Source organism: Mauremys mutica, chromosome 3 (genome assembly GCF_020497125.1).
Source record: "Mauremys mutica isolate MM-2020 ecotype Southern chromosome 3, ASM2049712v1, whole genome shotgun sequence".
NCBI classification, from domain to species: Eukaryota; Metazoa; Chordata; order Testudines; family Geoemydidae; genus Mauremys; species Mauremys mutica.
Window position 1 is genome coordinate 145,909,657 of NC_059074.1, and position 22,433 is coordinate 145,932,089.

The window sequence follows — 22,433 nt, forward strand, 5'->3', positions numbered from 1 at the left end:
CATTTCACCTTGCAGTGCCTATTACAATACTATCCAATCACAGATATTTATACTTCTCTTCCTGTTGTACTTCCCATATATAAAGGTGTTTACTTGATTTAAGGTTGAGATACATCATAATTATGACATACACTAACTCATTCTAGCTTTTTTGTTTACTATTTCAGTATTGGATGGTTAAGATTATTGCATCACTGCCTCACTCACATAAGCGATTTAGAAGGAATGATGGCTAGTGCTGCAGCACCCACTGCCAATCTGTTGCAGACATGTGCAGCCTTACTGATGTCACCATACTGTGGTATGCATTCTCCAAACATTGAGGCTGTACTTGTAAAAATTGGGCTGCAGTCCACTAGAATAGGCCTAAAACTGATTGACATTCTTCTAAGAAATTGTTCCGCATCTGGGAGTGATCCTGCAGGTGAGAACGTATTGCTTTGCTTTCTTAGTTTTTTTTTTTTTTTTTTTTAAATGTCATTCTAAATCTTGCAACTTCTTTTGTGGTTCATGTAAATGTGTAAGTAGTTGGTTGAAATTTACAAATTAAAGTGCAGAATCAAAATCTTAAAATTGCACATCACACCATAATTTTATGTGGTATACAGTGCTGTGCTTTTGAGTGTCAATGAGGAGGCTCTGCCACAGGGGTTCTCAAACGGCGTTGGTTACACAGTTGTAGCAAGCTGTCAGCTCCATGGGGCTGACAGCCCCAAGTCCACATTATATTAAATAATAAAAAATATAATAAAATTGCCCTCCCTTTTTTAATTTATAAAGGGGGGGTCACACTCGGAGACTTGCTGTGTGAAAGGGGTGACCAATACAAAAGGTTTGAAACCACTGCCCTAGCACTTAATTATCCTTCAGTGGTACAGCAGGATTACCAGCACAAACAAACCCAAATTATAAATAAAAGAATGCAATCAGATTAAACAGCAATTTCAGCAAAAAATCAGATAAATATGCTTGGATAAATATTCAGGACACAGGAACTGCAATAGCACAGGTGTACATAAAATCCCAGTTGCAAACTGTGTTAAGGAATAGTTAAGGCTGAGAGAGCGTCTGAGTAATTTAAAATAAATTTCGGGAATGTTGTGATTATCACATAACTAAGCCTTGTTAAACCGAGGAAATTGAGAGTTATGGCTTAATTTATGGAAATTATTTTTTTTAACTTGTTTGGACTTTTTTTTTAAATTTAATCTAATTCTCAATTGCCTGCATGTAAAACTTGATTATGGAATTACTGCAACATTCCTGTTATGTTTTACCTTGAATTACTCATTCATTAATGTACATGAACATTAAATAAACCCAAAGAGATGGTTATCACATGATATTTCTAATGGTTAGAGGATTTAGTATCAACTTGAAATCACTTTTTATTTTCAACTTTCAGGGTCAGAATCACCCATACACTGTGGTTGCTTTGTGCCACTCTTGTAAAAGAGCCAGAGTATACTGGCTGGTAAACATGGATTTACAGTTCCTTGGCATTGACCGTTCAACCCAGCATAGCCAGAATATACACCCAGTTTTCTCCTCTTGCTGCAAGTAAATAGGTCTGGTGAGAGAGAGAGAGGGAGAGAGAGAGTGTTTAAAAAAAAATTAAGTATTAATGGTCACTTTTGCTGTTTATATTTTAGCTGAATGTTTCTGTCAGCAGAGGCTAGTGTATAGATTTCTTTTCTTCAGAGAAACTCGAGGAGTAGCCCACTTTAAAAATGGCTGCCATCTCCTATTCTGAATAGGATTTAAATCACATCCTGTTCTCGTTAACATGCCTTGTTTCAAAATGGCCACCAAATCTCATTGTTCTCAATAGAAGAGAAGCTAAGATGCTTTAAGGTAAGATGACAGAGTTCCCTATCCTGTCAGGAAGTGAAGAAGAGCACTATGAGGAGCAGGTTATGGTGGTGGGCAGTTTTGCTGAGAATATCCTATGGCCTTAGTCTCATGGAGAGCAATAATCTCAAAATGGATACCTAACTGAGGACTGCAAGTGGTCTCACATTCTACTGCTCTCAGTAATACTAGTCAGCCATTTTGGAAGCGGAAATATCTTCATTACATTTGCTGAAGAAACTCTGTTATGAAGAATAACAAGAAATTACTATCACTACTTAAAAAATCATTAAATATGATATGTGCACAAGATTTTAATGAGTTCTAACTATATGGGAAGTTTAAAGAATGGTTACCACTTCAGAGGTAACTTAGAACAAAGTGACTACATTGTAAAGAACCAATTTTTAATAGATAAATTAATGAATTTACTTGTAAATTCTCAGAACATTTTCTGAGTACTCACAGGTGGTATGGGGGAGGACATGTGGCATTCTTTATGTATTGAGATAGAATCCTTGCTTTAAATGCAAAACTAACTCAATCCTAGTATCGAGTTATAATACACTTGCTTCCGTAATTGTGTCCCACATGCACTTTTAAAAACAAAACAATTAAATGAGTACTTTTACTGTTAATTTTTTTTCTTTTGTGTGTGTGGCAAGATTTGAATAGCCCTTTACTTTTTGGAAGACTGAATGGCCTGTCTTCTGACTCTACAATAGACATTCTCTATCAGCTGGGAACAACTCAGGACCCTGGAACAAAAGACAGGTAAAATAATTATTTGAATTGTTAATGTCTTTAAGTATTAAAATAAGTGTTTAAAAATGGATGACTTAGTGTTTTCTCATTATGCTAAAACATACTTTTCTTGTATCCAGTTTGAAATATCCTATGAGCACAGAACTATAAAGAAACTTCTAGTTTTGCATTTTCCCTATCTTTGCATTCTCTTCAAAGAATGCTTAGTAAACTGGGGACAAGAAAATATACTTTTTAATATGGCTAAATGTAAATGTATGTATCTTGGAACAAAGAATATAGCCCATACTTCTAGGATGGGAGACTCTATCCTGGGAGGTAGTGACATGGAAAAAGATTTTGGGGGTCATGGTGGATAATAAGCTAAACATGAGCTCCCATTGTGATGTTAAGTATCAGAGGGGTAGCCGTGTTAGTCTGGATCTGTAAAAGCAACAAAGAATCCTGTGGCACCTTATAGACTAACAGACGTTTTGCAGCATGAGCTTTCGTGGGTGAATACCCACTTCTTCAGATGCATTGTGATGTTGTGGCCAAAGAACTAATGCGATGCTTGGATGCAGTGAAATCTCGAATAGGACTGGAAAGTTTTTTTTAACTCTGTATTTGGCACTCGTGCCGCTGTAATACTTTGTAATACTTTGTAATACTTTGTCCATTTTTGGTGCCTACCATTTAAGAAGGATAGTTGATAAATTGGAAAGGGTTCAGAGAAGAGCCATGATACTGATTTAAAAAATTAGAAAATATGCCCTATGGTAATGGACTCAAAGAGCTCTTTCTGTTTAGCTTAACAAAGAGAAGGCTAAAAAGTGACTTGATTACTGTCTGAGTATCTACATGAGGAATAAATATTTAATAATGGGCTCTTCAGTCTACCAAATAAAGGTGTAACACATCCAGTAGCTTGAAGTTGAAGCTGGACAAATTCAGACTGGAAATAAGGGGTACATTTTTAACAGTGAAAGTAATTAATCATTGGAACAATTTTACCAGCGGTTGTGATGGATTCTCCATCACTGACACTTTTTTTTTTAAAATCCAAGATTGAATGTTTTTTCTGAAAGAGCTGCTCTAGGAATCATTTTGGGGAAGTTCTATGGCCTGTTATTTAGGAGGTGAGACTAGATGATCAGTGGTTCCTGCTGGTCTTGGAATCTATGAATCTGTGAAACCCCTTTCTTCCTTCTGCTTAAATTAGCTATTACTTACAGGTGTTTAGCTAATTGTTCTTCCATACTGGTAAGGATGCAATAGCTCTGTTGCTTCCCCTACATTCTGCTCCCAAAGTTTAACAGTTTGAGTTTTCCCCCGTACACTGTGTAGTTATAAAATTACAAATATTTACAATTTAAAACATAAATTTTAAAGTCACTTGTTTTTTTTAATTATTGCCAAGTCCTGAATTAAGTCTTCTGTGATTCTCCTGCAATGGTTAGTGACATCCCAGGTATTAAAATGGGGCAGCTAGCTGATCTATTTTATAGGTTCCTACTGCTGATTGATCTTCTATTATAATATGCTACGCATTTTTGCCTTCTAGAATTCAAGCCCTGCTGAAGTGGGTCAGTGATTCTGCAAGAGCAGCTTCCATGAAAAAAAATGTCCGGATCAGTTATATCTGCCCAAACAGCTCAACAAGAGAGTATGGTCTCTTGATGCCATCTCCTTCCCATTTGCACTGTGTAGCAGCAATTTTGTGGCATAGCTATGAGCTACTTGTAGAATATGACTTACCAGCATTGCTGAACAGAGAGCTCTTTGAGTAAGTAGTGCAAGTAAAATATTTCACTATATGCAGTCTATAACTTCTGTTTTTCATTTATTAAAAGATGATAGGCATTTTGTTGTTTCCATGTGCAGTAGTAGTGGAATACTAATTTATATGGTGCTTAATATGTTATGGGTAATGAAAAGGTACTGTACTACAGAGAAAGCCAGAGAGTTGACTATAAATAACATGATATTCTAAAATTATTTGGTAGTAACTGTAATAGGTGATCAAATTATTCATTTACTCCATTTACTTTTCTTTCAGTATCTATGACATTATTAAATGGCTTTTGTGGCCTTATTTTTAATATACAGCGTTTCTGAAACTTCTTATTAAACAATGTATATGTTTTTATAGTTATTATCAAGATCCAACAATTGTTTTCATTTCTGGGGCCACAGTTCATGTACAACAATGTAGAAATATTGTAGTGCAATTGCAGTATAGTAAATCTCCAATATTAAGAAGATTGAGTTTCTCAAGGAGCCATATCCTTATATTTAAAACAAGAAATGAAATTTTACGTTTTGATTAGTGAACTAAATTTTTTTCTGTAGTTGACATATTTTTAAATGGAAAAACTAGAAAATGTTCTTTTGTGGACAGCCCAAGTAATCAAGTTGGAATTCAGCGTACCTGTTTAGCCAGACCATGCCTGAGTTGCTGATTACAATAACCATTTATTTCAGGATTATCTTCAAATTTAAAAACCTAATTAATATGATCAGAATTTTAAAAAAACAAAATAAGTGTTATCTCGGCTAGCATTTGTGGTCGATAGTATCTTCGGATCACTCAGGATAGCATTCTTTTTTGGGGGGTTAGGTATTCATGTATGACATCTTCAGTATAAAATCCAAGGAAATTCTCAGATAAAAACTACTTTTTGATGGAGTTATAGCTGGGGGTATATATCTATAATTTAAGGGTAAAAAATCATTGCTATAAGCATGTTAAGGTATGTAAATGCCCAGTTAAGACACTCAAACAATTTTAACTGCCCTGTAGTGATGCCATGCAGTAATCATACCATCAGGATTGAGGATTTTTAGTTTATTTGGTCCCAGTTTAGATTAAACTAATTTTTAAATGCACATTAGTTTTTCTTCTTTTTCCCCTTCACGGATCTCTAGGGCAGACTTAAGGTTGTTTTCATGATCTATTATTTTCATACTTGAACAGGATAATAGGGTGATAAATAATAGCCCGCATGGATTTGCTAATAACAAATTATTCCAAAACAATCTAATTTCCTTCTTTGATTGGTTTACAGTCCTAGTAATTTGGAGGGAAGCAGCGGACATGGTATATCTTGATTTTAGTAAGGCTTCTGACATAGTCCCACAAGATATTCTCATAAACTAGGAAAATGTGGTCCAGATGAAATGACTGTAATTACTGCACAACTGGTTGAAAAAGCATACTCAGAGTAGTTATCAACGGTTCACTGTCAAAACTAGGAGGAAACGTATCTAATGGGGAACTGCAGGGGTCTGTCCTGGGTCCGGTAGTATTGATCATTTTCATTAATGATACTCTCCACTCCATTATCCTACTTACCTCCTACTCCCTGATATTGCATGCACTTTGAAGGACATGATTACAATTCAAAACAACCCTGACAAATTAGAGAATTAGTCTGAAATCAGTAAGATTAAATTCAATAAAGACAAGTGCAAAGTCCTACACTTAGGAAGGAAAAATCAAATGTATAAATACGAAAGGAGGAATAACTGGCTAGGATGGGAGGCAGGAAGAGAGAACCTGGCTAGGCTTTCCCAGACCCAACACATGGCTCCAGCAGTTATCTTCGCCACTTCCTTAAGGATAAGTCTTCAGCTGATCCCAGGTAATGTAGCTAGTCATGTAGCTCAAGCTATCCTGCAGTGTTGAAGGCTCAATGTTCAGGCACTACAGATTATGACAATTTTCAGTGTGGAGGTGTTAGCTGCATATAATTCATTTTTACTGCTTTCCTTTAAAAAAAACAAAACAAAACAAAAAACCCTATGTTAAGATAGTTAGCTGCAAAGTCAAGTACTCAGTTAGGAAATGCTAAATTTATGATTGCCTGTGCAATTTAATTCAGCCCTCTTGTTCATATGCATTCTGATATTCTTTAATCACATGGCCACATACTATTCCCTCCTCTTCCCCCCCCCCCCATCCCCACCTATTGGCTTATAAGTAGCTATTTAAACGTGGAAATAATACAAAATTTCATAGGGAGTCAATGTAAGGAAATTGATGTAGCTGAGTCTGACATGGCCCTGGGAGTGGCCTCTGCAGGGGAAGAGGAAGTCCTGTCCCTCACTAGCCCGTCCAGGACCAGCAGTTAGATCCTGACATACGATAGGAGCCCTCAGCCAGGGCACCCACAGCTCTGCCCTTCCCTGGCTCTGGGCCCAGCAAGTTAAAGGCGCCTTGGGCTGGTTGTGTTTGTCTGTGTCCGTGTGAGAGAGAGTGGGGGAGGTGACCATGGACCCCTTCGCCCCCCCCCAACCACGGCACCCTGGGCGCTCACTCACCTATAAGGCCAGCCCTTCCCCCAAGAAAAAGTGAGGACCCCCCCATACTGTGCCACCCTTACTGTTGTTGGCGGCGGTGCTGCCTTTAGAGTTAGGCGCCCAGTCAGTAGCTGCTGATCTCCGGCTGCCCAGCTCTGAAGGCAGCACTATGGCCAGAAACGGAGCAGAAGTAAGGGTGGCAATACTGTGACTCCCCCCCATGATTCCTTTTTGGGTTGGGAGACCCACCACTATAACACTGTGAAATTGCACATTTAAGTATCTGAAACTGTGAAATTTATGATTTTTAAAATCCTGTGACTGTGAATTTGGTAAGGCCCTAACTATAAGTTAAGTCATTTTCTCATATGTTGACTAATGTCAGCATAACTAAATAGACTCAGTCCAGGTAAATCTGCCCATAAATCTACCACAGTCATCCTCATACATAAGCCTCAATGCACAGGGCATTGTATAAAGCCCCTCTGTAACGCCAACAGACTTGGAGTCTGGATTAACAGAGAAGCGAGTCCTAGAATTGAGCCCTTCCTCTGTTAAGAGCATATTACCTTTACTCACCACACACCGAAATCTCTGAACTGTTATCAAGATGATTAGATCTGATTTCAATCATCATGGCACCGGATAGTGAGAGAGTCTGTTTCTCTAGTAACTGGTACCATAAATCTGAAATATTAAGGAGAAAAGTCAACAATACCACCACCATTTTAAAGTACAAAATGGATCTCATGATAGATTATATTAATCCAAAATTATTTATCTTCTTTATATTTTTGTTTATTTTTCTAAAATATTTTAATTTGGTTGTTTTTCATCAGGCCGTAACTTTTTCTCTTAAATTTCTCCTGTGATTCTTTTTGTTTCCATTTATTTCCCCCCCCCCCTTCTCTCCTTTCCATTTTAATGTTTTTATTTCGGTACATAGATAATACTTTGTTATTTTTAAGGCACCAAACAACCTAGATGGAAAGGGATACTTTATCTTCTTTGCATTTATTATGAAATTGCCTAGAGCATTTCAGATGGACAGGACTTTGTAGTGACTGTTTAGCAGGCATGTGATTGGTGATCAAAGAGGAAAAATGATTATAGAATCTCACTAAGCCACAAGTTATGCAGGCTACTAGTTGAACAGTGTTTTCCCTTAGATATCTGACACCTAATTGCATGTATCGTCCTTCAGGGTAGACATGAAATAAATCCTCCATCTATGACAGGAGTAAAAGTGGGCTCTAATTTCAATTTGTAGGTAGTTGAAATTATCCCTACCCAATAAGATCTGAAATGCTAGTACTGAAATGGGATCTAGAGTATATCTACCTGTGTGGAGAGTCAGATCACTTTAGGCATGAGTGTGCTATAGTGTGAGAGATATTGAAACTCAGCTATGCTTTTTTTTAAATAATTTGTCTACTTTGAAATAAATTATGTAAGTAATTAGTGATACAGTCCAGTGGTGTACTAATGGCATTTTCAAAAATGGATGAGTAATTTAGGAGCACAAGTCCCATTGACTTCCTTCACCATTAAAAACGGCTCTTCTGTAGTTTGTCTGCAGTCAAAGGATATGCATTCTTTTGAGTGGTTCTAGAAGAATAATTACATAGGTTTAATTTTATTAAATTGTACCCTATCTTCAATTGTAATTTTCTTCGGAAGAGCACTAAGAGTGGGGGTACGTAGAAAACTTCATTACGCTAAATCTACGTTACACTATTTTTCATTCTTCTATCCTAGAAGTTGTTTAGATGGTGCTTGAATAGAGAGAGTTATAAAATGTCCTGGGAACTTACTAGAATACTTTGAACCGCTTAATTGCAAAGTTCTTCACAAAGGTGGATTACCTTATCCCCATATTTACGCGTTGCGTTATTGAGGTCACAGTTTGTTCAAGGTTGCATGAAGTAAATGGTACAGTTGCATGACCTGGGTCTCTTTATTTACAGCCCTCGTCTTCAATCTACTAGATAATAGCTGCATTAAATATATCCTAATGATTTTTATGTAGTGTCCAGATTATGCTGTGATATCAAGTAGGCTAACATTCTCAGATATTTGTTAATTAAAAAAAGTTCTACAAACCTCTGAATATAGTAGCATAATTAAACTCATTTATAGTATCTTTGGAAAACATTTCTATTAACTTTTGACTAACAAGGTAAAAGGGAAAACGAGTGGCAAATTTTTGTTTTGGTGTGACTTTTTTTTTTTTTTCTTTTTCCCTCTTCTCCTCTAGGTCACTCTTTAACTGGTCTATGTCTCTTCCCTGCAACATGGTTTTGAAGAAAGCTGTTGATAGTTTGCTTTGCTCAATGTGCCACATCCACCCAAATTATTTTTCCTTACTCATGGGCTGGATGGGTATTACCCCTCCTCCAATGCAGTGTCAACATAGACTGTCTATGACGGATGACAGCAAAAAACAGGACCTTAGTTCATCTTTAACAGATGACTCTAAAAACGCACAAGCACCTCTTGCACTAACAGAGTCTCACTTGGCTACCCTTGCTGCCTCATCTCAGTCTCCCGAAGCTATCAAGCAATTATTGGACTCAGGTTTGCCCTCTCTCCTTGTAAGAAGCCTTGCTAGTTTCTGCTTTAACCATACTTCCAGCTCTGACTGCACTTCTCAGTCTGTGGATATTACCCAGGATAGACTCAGGAGACATCATGTTCCACAGCACTTTAATAAAATGCCTATCACGGCAGACCTAGTTGCTCCTGTACTCAGGTTTTTGACGGAAGTTGGTAACAGCCACATCATGAAGGATTGGTTGGGTGGTTCTGAAGTCAATCCACTGTGGACAGCACTTTTATTTCTGTTGTGCCATTCTGGTGCTACTTCTGGAGGACACAGTGTGGTAGTGCAACAGACCAGTGCAAGATCTACTTTGCTTTCTTCAACGGCAGGAACAGGACTGACCACTCAGCAAAGGACCGCAATTGAAAATGCAACCGTTGCATTCTTTTTACAGTGTATCTCCTGCCATCCTAATAACCAGAGGCTGATGGCACAGGTAAAAGAGCAAAACCTTAATCTGTAACTCTTATTATTTTTAAGTGAAAATTTAGTTGGTACAAGATTTGAGAACATAAGCTTTTGTGGCTTAAATTTTACACAGGAAAAAATAGCGTATTGGATGATTAAGGGATGTGACTGTAGATTCTGCAGCATATATTTTTTTTATTTGTAGATTTGATTCTTTAATATGCCATTTAACGGAGATGGTTTTGCATCATGAAATATTAGCACATTGGGCTTTGTTTGATGGAAGAGAGATTAATTCTTCTGCCTGCTAGTATAATATTCAGTATGCCACATGGGGCTCTGTTTTGTCACTTACATTAAAGTGCATTTCTGTTTTGCTAACTCACTATAAGAATGACACCTTGGTGGTGTATTTGCAGATCAAATTTGCCCAATTGTGCACTCTTAATCTGGAATCCGAAGATAAAACTGGGTGTTTTTTGTGTCTCATTAATAAAAACACTTTGCTTGCAGAGATGCTTGAGCAACTTTATTGCTTTCAGTGCAGTTGATTGCTGCACAGGTAACAGAAAGCAGAATGTGGCCTTGCATTTGGAATTCTGTTAATATATTGAGAAGAATGGAATTGCACCAGACGCTCTTTAGTAGCAACATACCGGTGCCCTTTTTACAATCTTGCGCCTAAGTGGCTGTTGCTGTTATGGGGAGTGTCGACAATTCACAGTAAGGAAAGTGTTCCCAGGGGAAATGTTGCTCGTAAGCAGTGGTTGCCCTTACAAGGTGGTGCTTCAAACAAGCATCTACTGTAGTTCATGTCCTCTTAGCCGTTAGCTCTTCAGTGCCAACAGGAGGAAAACATTAATTAAAAAAAAAAAGACTTAATTTTTATCTGTAAATTAAGTCTGAATACATACTAGGATCAGATAAATTGTGTAAGAAGAGGCCATTTCCAGAGAAGAACTTCACCCAAGTGTAGTGAAATTCCTCCATAAAGCAGAAAAATTACTTTTCACATACTTGATGCAACACCTAGTCAAAATTGACTTTCCCTCTCTATATTTTTGTCAGCTAGCCTTTGTTTTTCAGAATATTGCCTTAAAGATAAACTTGAATTATTATATTGACTCCTATGCTTCTTTTTGTTTTTTTTACTCTTAATTCAGTTTTAATTTGTTTTGCTCTTGGTAATTTGTTCATAGGTAACCATTTATCCTCCTCTGGTGATAAATTGAAGATGAGGTCATTTAAACCCTAATTTGAAAAATAAATAGCGGCAAATCTTAAAAGTTAATGGCCATGCTACACTATTAATGGTAATGCAGAGCTATATTTTATAGGTTTGTGTGCACAGTCATATTCTAAAATTTTATCTAATCTTGCATTTGCAGGTTCTCTGTGAATTGTTCCAGTCATCTCCTCAACGAGGGAACCTCCCAACATCTGGAAACATTTCAGGGTTTATTAGAAGGCTATTTTTGCAATTGATGCTGGAGGATGAAAAAGTGACAATGTTTCTTCAGTCCCCATGTCCAGTAGGTCCTTTGTGTATTTACATTATGAATGTCAATTCGATCTGACTGCACATTATTTATACAGTCTCACAGTTGATTCTGCTTTTTTAGCAAACAATGACCGCTTTCTTTACTGTTTTTGTTGCAGAATAGTGATAACTACTCTTTTTGGTGGATGTGGGGATAGGATAAAGGGCTTTTTCTAGATTTTTAATTTGCTGTATATCACTCTGACATATTTACATAAATGTAACATTTAAAAGAACCACAAGTAATTCTACTTCTATCTGACACAACAAGTTATAGAATGCCTGGGATGGAAGGGGAAATTGGTGGAATCATTGTTGATTGGAGAGATGAGGTTTGTGGATTGAATCAGTTATCACTGGAGAGAGAGAAGTGAGTGGAGTTACAAACTTTTAGAGGGTCTCTGTTTGCTAGAATCTGGAACCTCTTTAGGGACGTCTGATAACATGTCTTATGAATTTATATAGCACTTAATTTTCAGTGCTAAATAATTTTGAGTGTTGAATTCATTAGATGGTTCACTCAGATTCTAACTGTAGTAAATTGAAAGCTGATCAATGAATGATTAATGTTCACTGATTACCAAACATCACTGTATCAATTTAATTTTGGTTGCCTGATATTGAAGGAAGTGGTGGCAATTGAGACTGCCAGTAGAAGCAGTAAAAACGTACAAGAAAAAGTATAGACATTAGAGTTTAGTAATAAGAGAATTTATTTGCAAGAAAAATCTTTTGCCAAAAAAAAAGACGTGAACTAGGTAAAGTTGCATCTTTCATGTATGCCAACATCCTCTTGGATATAATACAAAATGACAATTTAAAGAAATAATTGAAGCATTGCACCCAGGATATACTCATTAAGACATTTATATTCACAAGTCCACTGCTTGATGCTACAAGTGAAGAAGTAAGGGAAAAATTAAAGGAAGAACTGAGACCATCTAATACGTCAATACTGGGAAAATTGCTTTCCCGCTTATTGATTCCTACTATTGATTCTACATTTGAAAAGTAAACAATAGAATATTATTTCCAAGCAGTTGACAGTGCCATCTAAATATACCAAGAAATATGACAAGGAGAGATCTTTGCTACCAGTTCAAACAACAAAAATGAAAATAAAGAGGAGCAACTTCTTAAATGCAATCATCCTAAACAGCTAACACATAATGTTCAACACTGTATTTAAACCTGTTGAGAAAGGAACATCTAACAGTCCTAAGGTATGTTGCAACAAAGAGTCCTGTGGCACCTTATAGACTAAAGGATGTATTGAAGCATAAGCTTTCGTGGGTGAATACCCACTTCGTCAGATGCATGTAATGGAAATTGACGAAGACCTGCATGTGCCGAAGTGGGTATTCACCCACGAAAGCTTATGCTTCAATACATCCTTTAGTCTATAAGGTGCCACAGGACTCTTAGTCTGGATCTGTAAAAAGCAACAAACACAGCTACTCCTCTGATACTAAGGTATGTTGAGGAAGTTCAGAGGTTCTTGCCTAGTCACCATAACACTTTATTTACATTTTTTAAAAAGGAGGATTGATGCCCAAGTTTCCCAATGGCACTTTTGGTGGAGCCACCAGAAGAGTGCATGTTTACATTTCCACCCAACTACCAAAAGTATGAAATTTGCACTCTACATGAAAAGCGCACATTTTACATAGCAAGAGACTCTGCAGAGAGTTACTAACTTAGCAAAAGCCATTGAAAAAGACTTCAGAGGAATGTGACATTACAGGCTGCACCTACTGTCACAATGTGTGGTAATATGATTTGGGTCTCAGTAGCAAAGAACTGGAAGCATATAAAAACAAATTTGAAAAATGATTTGGAGAATCTGAATTGACATCAGTTCAGTTCAGAATTTTGCTAGGTTTTATAGTCAGCTCAGCATCTATGTTTCTGGACCATTACTTATCACCCATAGTGGTACATTCTGTTATCTCTTCTAGCATCCCAGAGGGATCTCAAATGCCTTTGCAGTGTCTGTAGTGCTTGGCCACAAACCAAAGTGTGGTTCTTCAGACTCTTGGCTCTATGCGGCTGAACAGAGCAGTCGCTCAGTTCTCCTTCCTTTCCTTTTTGCTTTTAAAGCCAATTTTCACAGCTGTTCCCCACTTCCTCTTTCCTTCTCTTAAGCAAAATTTGGAGATTTTAAAAAGAAAAAATGATTTTGTCCAAAATGATACTATTTACTAAACTTCTCACCTTGGCTTTGTTCTCCCACCAACCCACCGTGCTTTACTCAGCATAGTGGATCTGGCTAGAGAGGAAGCAAAAATTGTGATGATGGTGCCTCTCTTTGAGGGACCTTCCTCTCAGGAGGCACAGAAGGGGTGCTCTACCACAGTTGTCCCCAGCCCTTGAACCTTCAAGTCCCCTACAAGAAGGGGATCAGAGTCTGGATGACTTATTGGGACTTCTCTCTCACACACTTATCCTAATCTGCCCAAGATTCCTCTGGAGATAACTGCATAGATAGGTCAGTTCTCCTCAATGTCCAGGACGAAATGGGCAAGTCAGTCTTCTTCAGTCTGAGACCCATCAAGGTAACTCCAAATATATATTCCCAAGACTTTTCCATCCACCTCTAAGAGGGACATTTCCATGTCTTAGGCCCTCAAATGGTTAATGAGATCCTTTGATGGGGAGTCAAGTATCAGAGGGGTAGCCGTGTTAGCCTGGATCTGTAAAAGCAGCAGAGAGTCCTGTGGCACCTTATAGACTAACAGATGTTTTGGAGCATGAGCTTTTGTGGGTGAATACCCACTTCGTCGAGGGGGGGAATTTCCTTTTACTTTCAAAAATAAAAAATTAAACCCAAGTACCTAATGTATGAGGTGCGTGCACACTGACGATGATGAAAGAGGATCTTGTACTGAACTTAAAAATAAAAATAAAGAACTACATTGGTTTATTTTCTGAGTGCTAAACAAAAACAGATTTTTGCAGCAGTGTAAATTTTTTTTTTTTTAATTTGTGATGAATCATTTTACCTTACCGTCTTATCAAGTTGGCATACTTTCAAAAAAACATTTCTTTTGGTCTGGAGAGTGATTTTACTAATATAGTTTAACAACTTGTCATGACTGATGGCCTTATTTCTGAATTCTTGCAAGTAACTGGTTTTTATTTATTTTTAGCTGTACAAAGGTAGAATTAATGCTACCAGCCATGTAATCCAACATCCAATGTATGGTGCAGGACACAAGTTCCGTACTCTTCACTTACCTGTCTCAACAACATTAGCAGAGGTTCTTGACCGTGTGTCAGGCAAGTTTCAATGCTGTGTATTTCATTCTATAATGTGTTAAGGAAAATTGTCTGTTATTATATATGTGTGATATCTGCATATTTGTAACAAAGTTTCAAAATAGACAGTAATCAAAGATTAAAGTTTTACTTTTTTGGGAACATATAACACAGGCTTTCCTCTAATTGTTGCAGTTTTAGATTGGACATACCATTCTTTCAACTTTACATAATAGATTTAGAGGAGGCAGTCTTAGACATACTTAACAGTACAAAGCTTATCTTCAGCTGCCAGGCCACAAAATATATTACTATGCCTATATTTTCAATATTTAAAATATTTTCAAATTTGCTCCTGAGATACTTCCAAAATCTTACGAATATTTGAGTTCAGTATTCAAAGTTCCCTTTTAACTGTGTCTAAACCGAATTTTAAAAAATTCCTTACAGCGATCACTTGCTTAATATTTATTGCAAGTTAAACATCACAGAAATTATGTCCATGTGGAGTGTTTATACCATCCTTTTCAATCTAATTTACACTCATACATATTTACCTGCAATATAAATAATAATTTATCTATAAAATGGAAATTGAGAACTAATTTTGAAAGTTATCAATAAAGTTGAAAAACAAGAACAAACAAGATGGTCACGACTGAGGTATTTATTTTATCCAAAAATAAAATCCAAGATTTTCAGTCAGACTACTAGTAGTCTTTTCTATATTAAATATCTATTTAACTGCAAGTACCAGTTCAACATTTTGGAGAAGTACAATCTTTAATAAAGATTCAATGACCTTGTGCATGAAATTAAGGTTAACGTTCACAATAAACAAACATCACGGTGGCCTCTCAGGGGTCCTTGGGCAAAACCAGGACAATCAAACCTGATGTTCCAAAGGAGAGAAACAAGCAAGGTAAAAAGTTCTTAAGCCATTTTATATATACAATAAAGTTAAAAAAAAAATCACAATATTAAAAAAAACAAAACAAAAAAACCTTTAGTAGGTCATCTGTATTGCTAAGCTATTGTCGACATTTTAGAGGAGTCACAGGAAATTCAGTTACAGTTCCTACAACAGTTGCAATTCTGCCACATTGCACATAAGTGTCCTTACGAAATACATATTTTCATACTCGTATGAATTTGCAAATACTTAGCTGTAATTTTGGCAGTATATATATGAGTGTCTCAGTTAAAATTGCTCTGGGAATGTCTATTTTCAAACTTTTTGGGTCAGATCCTCTGGTGTAGCTGTATTGACTTGTGCATTTCAGAGGGGCTATGTTTGTTTACATCTGCTGATAATCTGGTGTTCTCTGTTTCTGTGATCAACCAGTGCTGCACTGACACTTTGGAAAAAGTCTTTTAACATACTGATGACCAGTAACATATTGCACTAATGTACCATCTTTCATCAGAGTATAGCAATTTAAAATAAATGGGACAAAAATACATGAAGTTACTGGTATGTGACACTTCTATTACCAGACAAATTTCAGTAAATCAAATATCATGTTCACTGGAGCTTTGTGATTAAAAATGTGGTGCATCCTACAGTACATTTGAATGTTGTGTTGTGTGAAGAAGTACTTCCTTTTGTTTGTTTTAAACCTGCTGCCTATTAATCTCAAACTGTTGTCATTATAAAGTCATAATTTCCCTCTTTCTCCATGTATTTTAGCATACTAGGGTAGACAAAGTTTAAATATCTAATGATAAACAAGCAGAAGCATGTTGTTTTTTTTGGTTAGTTTTTTGTTTGTTTGTTTTTTGTTTTTTTATAATACCAAATACCTCTTTGGCTGCCTTTATGCATCACAGAGAGGTTAAAAATGGCAGTAGCTCAATTCTTTCTCTTTGCATTTGCCTTTTAAATTAACTCTTCTATCCCAGTTAGACCAAAGGGAAGGTAAGAAATATATTGTTTGGCCTGCCAGTTGTAAGAGCCCTTCCATTTGAACTGAAGGAGAGGGAAATAGTTTTTGTAGAAGGGTAAAATTACACCATTATATATACAGTGGAGCTAATTAGCAGTAACTACATGGTTATCCATATTTCAAGTAGTCGGAAGTCGTCATAATTGTGAAGAATATTGACTATGATGCCAGAGGCAGTGGGATCTCCGTGCAAAAGGAAGGGATTGGGCCATTTAAGAGTGACTCAGTCTACTTCTGGCAGCCTTTGCAGATAGTGAAGCAGCATCTGCTAAAATAATCAGCATGTGCAACTGATCACTCCCCTCTCATTAGGTGACTGAAATGACATTCAGCTCAACACTTAAAACACCAGCAACTAGGAGGATTATAATACTGACCCAATATAAGTGCATCCTAGAATATACCAACATGCGTCACTCTCAAATTTTGCTTTACAAATACACCTCCCAGATGCAGTTTCTAATATGCCTGTTGGCTCTGAGAAACCCAGTGATGCACATTCAGAGATCCTAAGGATCCTGATTATAAAATGCAGCGGGTGTCCACAATTGGCCTGGATTTGATGGAGACCCAGCTCCCTGTCATGCTGGAAGAGCTCTAGAATAGCTGGGATTTTCTGGGTTTCATGGGTCTTGTAATTCTCTCTATATATCAAAAGTGAAATTTAGTTCAGATGGAAGAGTAGGTGTCATCGGTCAATTTGTGTCTTCAAGCAAGGAAAATGCTTGATTAAATCTGGAGAAGAACCCCAGGCAAACTGTTTCTTTCAGTGCCTCAACTGTAGATGATCTGGGTTGTGGTATAAAAGGGGTCCTTGCAGTAAGTACATGGTGACTCCTGGGACACCCAAGCCCATGTTTCGTTTGACTAGTGGGAGATGAGGATGATCGCGTGTTGTCCTTTTTGATGTTTTCTGGATCACCTTCCCAATCGGAAGTAGAGACAAGGAGACCATTTGGCCATCTATGCACTATGACATCAATTACCAATGTGAGATCATCCAGTGCAACCAAAAGGAAAACTGACAATTGTGTAATTGCTGCCATTAGTAGATTAATAACTGATATCTCGTGTTCTGCACCTAAATAAGTGGTCTGATTGTTCAGAGATCCTGGGCCAGCAGCTTCTGTTGCCTTCAGTGGAAACAGAGTGCTCAGTACCTGAGATGCACAACATGACATCCAAGTTCAAATATTTTGGCTTAATCATCTAAGTCCACAGTTGTCTACAATTAAACATAGTAATTTCTTTTTGTTTAATCTCCTCTTTTCTGTTGGTAGCAGTGATTTTTCTAACTCTGCTAATCATATCACCCGAATACAAATAACTAAATACTTGAACTTCTGCCTGGATTGTCAAAGCATTGTTTCTTTAAATGGTCCAAGGAAAATTAGCTGCAAGACTTCTTGTTAGTACTCTGTCAATGCCTGGTCTTTTGTTATTAAAGAAGCTTAAGATAATTTTGGTAGTTAGAATGGAACTCAAGGCTCCAAGCCAGCAAGGTAATTGAGTGAAACCAAATGAATATCTAGTGAGTGGGTGAGGAAATTATAAAATAATTAAATCAACATGACATCTTAATACCTATAAAATATGTGCGTACTTTTTTTTCTCCTGCAGATACACCAAGTATCACAGCTAAGCTAATTAATGAACAGAAAGAAGATAAAGAAAAAAAGAACTATGAAGAGAAAGAAAAAGTTAAAGCAGAAAATGGATTTCAGGACAATTACAGTGTTGTTGTTGCCTCTGGTATGTGTGAGGTGTTTTTTCATTTTCACCTCTTTTTTGTAAAATCAATCCCTCTGAACATAAAATGCGAATAATTATGTCAACTCATATAAACCCACCATTGTTATTACCAAAGATGTACTGCTGCAAATGTTTGACAATGATATTCCTTAATTAAGCTTACTGACCTTTAGCAACAAGGGATGGGCCCCAGTACAACCACGACTGCTAATGAGGTACGCTGTGGTAAAGAGTCCTATTTGTAAAAGTACATGTCTCCCGCATGTCGTATTGTATTTCTAAAGATCACCTAAACCCAGAACCTTCATTTACACCATTTGCATGGTAAATACAAATGGTTCTGTAGTGGCAAAAGATGTCACGATGGAGATATGTATATGTAAAACCAATACCCTTTATTCCACATGAATATAGAGGATTTTCCCAAAATCCTAGACCTTCTGAAAACTCATTCATATCCTTCTAAAATCAGTCATGTAAACTTCTCTTGTAAAATTGGAATGGAGTGTACACTCTGTAGCTAGAACATGAGAAGTTGGCAGTGGTAGAGGGGATTTAAAGTTGAACAGGTGGCTGCAGGAGGTATTGCAGTATCTTGCTCTGAAGTTCTGCTGTTTAAGACCTGACGACTGAACTTCTAAGGAACTCATGGTATTCTCTTAACACTTTGGCTGACCATCTTTTGAAGATGGCTGATCTACCAGAGTTTCACCTGGACATGAAAATGAGTTCAGGGAGGGACACTGGTTTCTTTTGACTCTTGAAACCAGTAGTTCTCAAACTGTCTCCCCTATCAAGACTTCAGCATCTTAAATACAATTTAAGAGGTTCATCTATATCTGAACTGGGCCGCTGTTTCACTACTCAAAATATGTGAAAAATGCAAAAAAATGCAACTCAGCTGACTCTAAAGTGCAGCAGCTTCGGTGGGAGAGGTAGTGAGGATGGAAGAACAGATGGGTGTGACTAATCATAGAATATTAGGGTTGGAAGAGACCTCAGGAGGTCATATAGTCCAGTCCCCTGCTCAAAGCAGGACCAGTGCCAACTAAATCATGCCAGCCAGGGCTTTGTCAAGCCGGGCCTTAAAAACCTCTAAGGATGGAGACTCCACCACCTCCCTAGGTAACCCATTCCAGTGCTTCACCACCCTCCTAGTGAAATAGTGTTTCCTAATATCCACTTTTATCCTTAAAGTGTTACTGTATTTTGAGAATCAAAAACCAGGGCTTTCATATGTACCAGTGAACAAGAAAACTTGACGACCAGTTTTGTTCAACATTTAAAAAGATAAAATTATGAGAGAGGCAGCATAGCCAGTCAGGGCTGACCCTAAGCAAATTTCTGTTCTCACAAGCACCATGTTATATCTCTGTCCCTTTTTTAAATAGACTTTAAAAGTCTGGTTCTTTATTGCATCATTTTACTTCTCTCCTTTCTATTAAGTGAAACCTTTAAAAAATGTTCTTTATCCCAGTTGTGTTTTTTCTCTCTTCCTTTTCACTATTCTGTATCTATCCCTTTGTCTTTCTCAATTTTTCTCTTAAATAGCAGGTACTATGTTATGAAATAATTGTTCTCTCCTTCCTTTCCGTCTTTCTTCTCCTGTGCTGGGTTATCAACCTCTTCCCCAAATTTACAATCTTTCTTCTCTCTTGTGTTCCCTGCTTCTAATTTCTGTACTTGTACCTATCATCTTCTTTCTTCATACACACACACACATTTTCATCACCCCTCACAAAAATACACACATACCATCTCCTCACCCCCAAAATCATTTTGTCCTGACTCCTCATTCAAAATCTCTCACACTAGTCTTCCCATCAAAATCAAGGAAATGTGCAAACACATCATACATTCCAGTCATACTTGCAGTTTCTTCACAATACTATTCTATACGGGACTTTTTGCTGATGTCTCCCAAAAACTCAACAACCACATGTTAAATGTAGAAGGCTGAAATGTCATTGCCGCAGTAATGTTGTCCAGGCTGCTAAGCTGTTACATCTGCTCAGTGCTTCTGTTTTTGAAGCTCCACTGTTATCAGCACTAGCAGATAATGCTGCCTGCTAATTCAGCAGACCTCAGTGTTTCTCATAAGAGAGACCACAGGCTCGGTTCGATGGCAAAGGCCATCGGCCAGATTTATTGCTCTCAAGATGCAGTCCTAGCGTCCTGGTTCTGTGGCTACAGATACACTAACATGAGTGCCCAGTGATAAATAACGAATGGCTCAGTCAGCAGCAGGAGTCTCTGCTGTCTCCTCGGCCACACAATGGGTTATGGCAAGACACCTTGGCATTTATAGACTGAGACAAACAACTTACGTACCACCTTACATGTTTCATGAAATCTGCTTGTTACCTCCCCTTGTACCTTGCTCCTGGTGTCTCACGTAAAACATCCCTATTCATCACTTCTGTCCAATTCCAGTCCATAAAAAACCTTGTCCTGCAAATCAGACTGAGCCCACAGACAGACGTTGATCCGCTCTTGTCTCATCCTCCTAGGTCACATGGCGTCTTGTGCCTATATGACATCATTTGCAAGACTCCGCCTTCATTGCTTACCACCAGTGTACTTGGCAAGCAAAGATAATATGGATAAATTTAGTCTTGCTCCCTCCCATAGAGCAGGAGAGCTTGGTGGGAGAGCAGAGAGTATATGTGTGTGAGGGGTCCCCTTCATTCCTTTCCCACCCAAGAGAACTTTGTTCATGAATGCCTCCTTGCTAAACTGGGGCAGCCATCTGGAAGAGCATACAGCTCAAGGGACATGGACTCCCCAAGAGTTCAGGATGCATGTAACCCTCCTCGAATTACAAGCAGTCCACAAGGCTTGCAAGCAATTCCTACCACTTATACAATCCTGTCATTTAAGTGATGTTGGACAACATAATGACAGTTTTCTCCATCAAGGATGGGGAGCAAGATCGATCTCTCTTTGCATAGAAGCTATCAATCTGTGCAACTGGTATATTCGATACCAGATTATTCTATCAGCGGTACACCTCCTGCAGATACACAATACACTAGTAGACAGCCTCAGCAGATACTTCTCCAAGATCACGAATGGGAATTTCACAATTCAGTGGTTCAGAGTACGTTTTGTCGATTGGGGGGAGGAGGGGACGGATGTGTGAGAGTGAGTGAGTCTCCATCTCGGGCCCTGTTTGTGTCCCAAGAGCACAAAATAGATGAGGTACAGTTCCAGAAGGGCTCAGGGTCAGGGCTCCAGAGAAGGTGCACTTTTAATCCCTTGGTCAGGGCATTTAATGTACATCTTCCATTCCATTATCTCAGATTCTGAGGAAGATCAAGCAGGACAAAGTGGTGGTTCTCCTGGCTTCTTTCAGATGGATCAGGCAATTCTGGTGCCCAATATTCTTCAGATGTTAGCACTCCCAAACATCAGTATATTGAGGCCTTCCCTAGCCTATTGACCAAGGATGGGGCAAGATCAGGCATCCTAATCCAGTTTCTCTTCATCTGACAGCCTAGTATTTCAATGGTCATTGAACCTAGAAAGGACATGATTTGAAGTGGTTCAGACCCTTTTGATAGGAGGAAAGTCTACTAGAAAGTGCTACGTAACTAAGTGGGAAAGATTTTTCTGTCTGGTGTCAGCACCATCTGATTTCCCCACTATGTTAGAATATATTTCATTGAAGACTTTCCCTTAGCTCCTTATGGTTACACTGTCACAGCCTGTCATTCTCCAGTTTACAACCATTGCATCTTCATCCACCCTGTGACTACGATTTCGGAAAGGTCTGATCAGAAACTTCCCTCTTCTGACATTCTGCTCTATCATGGGGCCTTAATCTGGTCCTCTCAGCATTAACAAAGGCTCCGTGCAGACTCCTGGCCTCATGCTGTTTAACTTGCCTATCGATGAAGTTTCCCTTTCTGGTTACCATTACCTCAGTTAGATGGGTAAGTGAGGTAGGGGCCCCTATGACAGATCCACCATATACTGTCTTCCAGGAGGACAAAATTTCTTTTAAATTTCTTCACTCCAAATTTATTCG

General features: G+C 37.9%; 1 protein-coding gene across 1 annotated transcript in view; it reads left to right on the forward strand.

The window, feature by feature from the left end:
* BIRC6 (baculoviral IAP repeat containing 6) overlaps positions 1-22,433 on the forward strand; it is a 299,904-nt gene that overhangs the window by 153,815 nt on the left and 123,656 nt on the right. Inside the window, 7 exon segments of the mRNA XM_045011913.1 lie at positions 168-424; positions 2,517-2,625; positions 4,160-4,381; positions 9,155-9,935; positions 11,296-11,439; positions 14,597-14,726; positions 18,272-18,403. Of these exon segments, the coding sequence (XP_044867848.1) occupies positions 168-424; positions 2,517-2,625; positions 4,160-4,381; positions 9,155-9,935; positions 11,296-11,439; positions 14,597-14,726; positions 18,272-18,403 (1,775 nt within the window).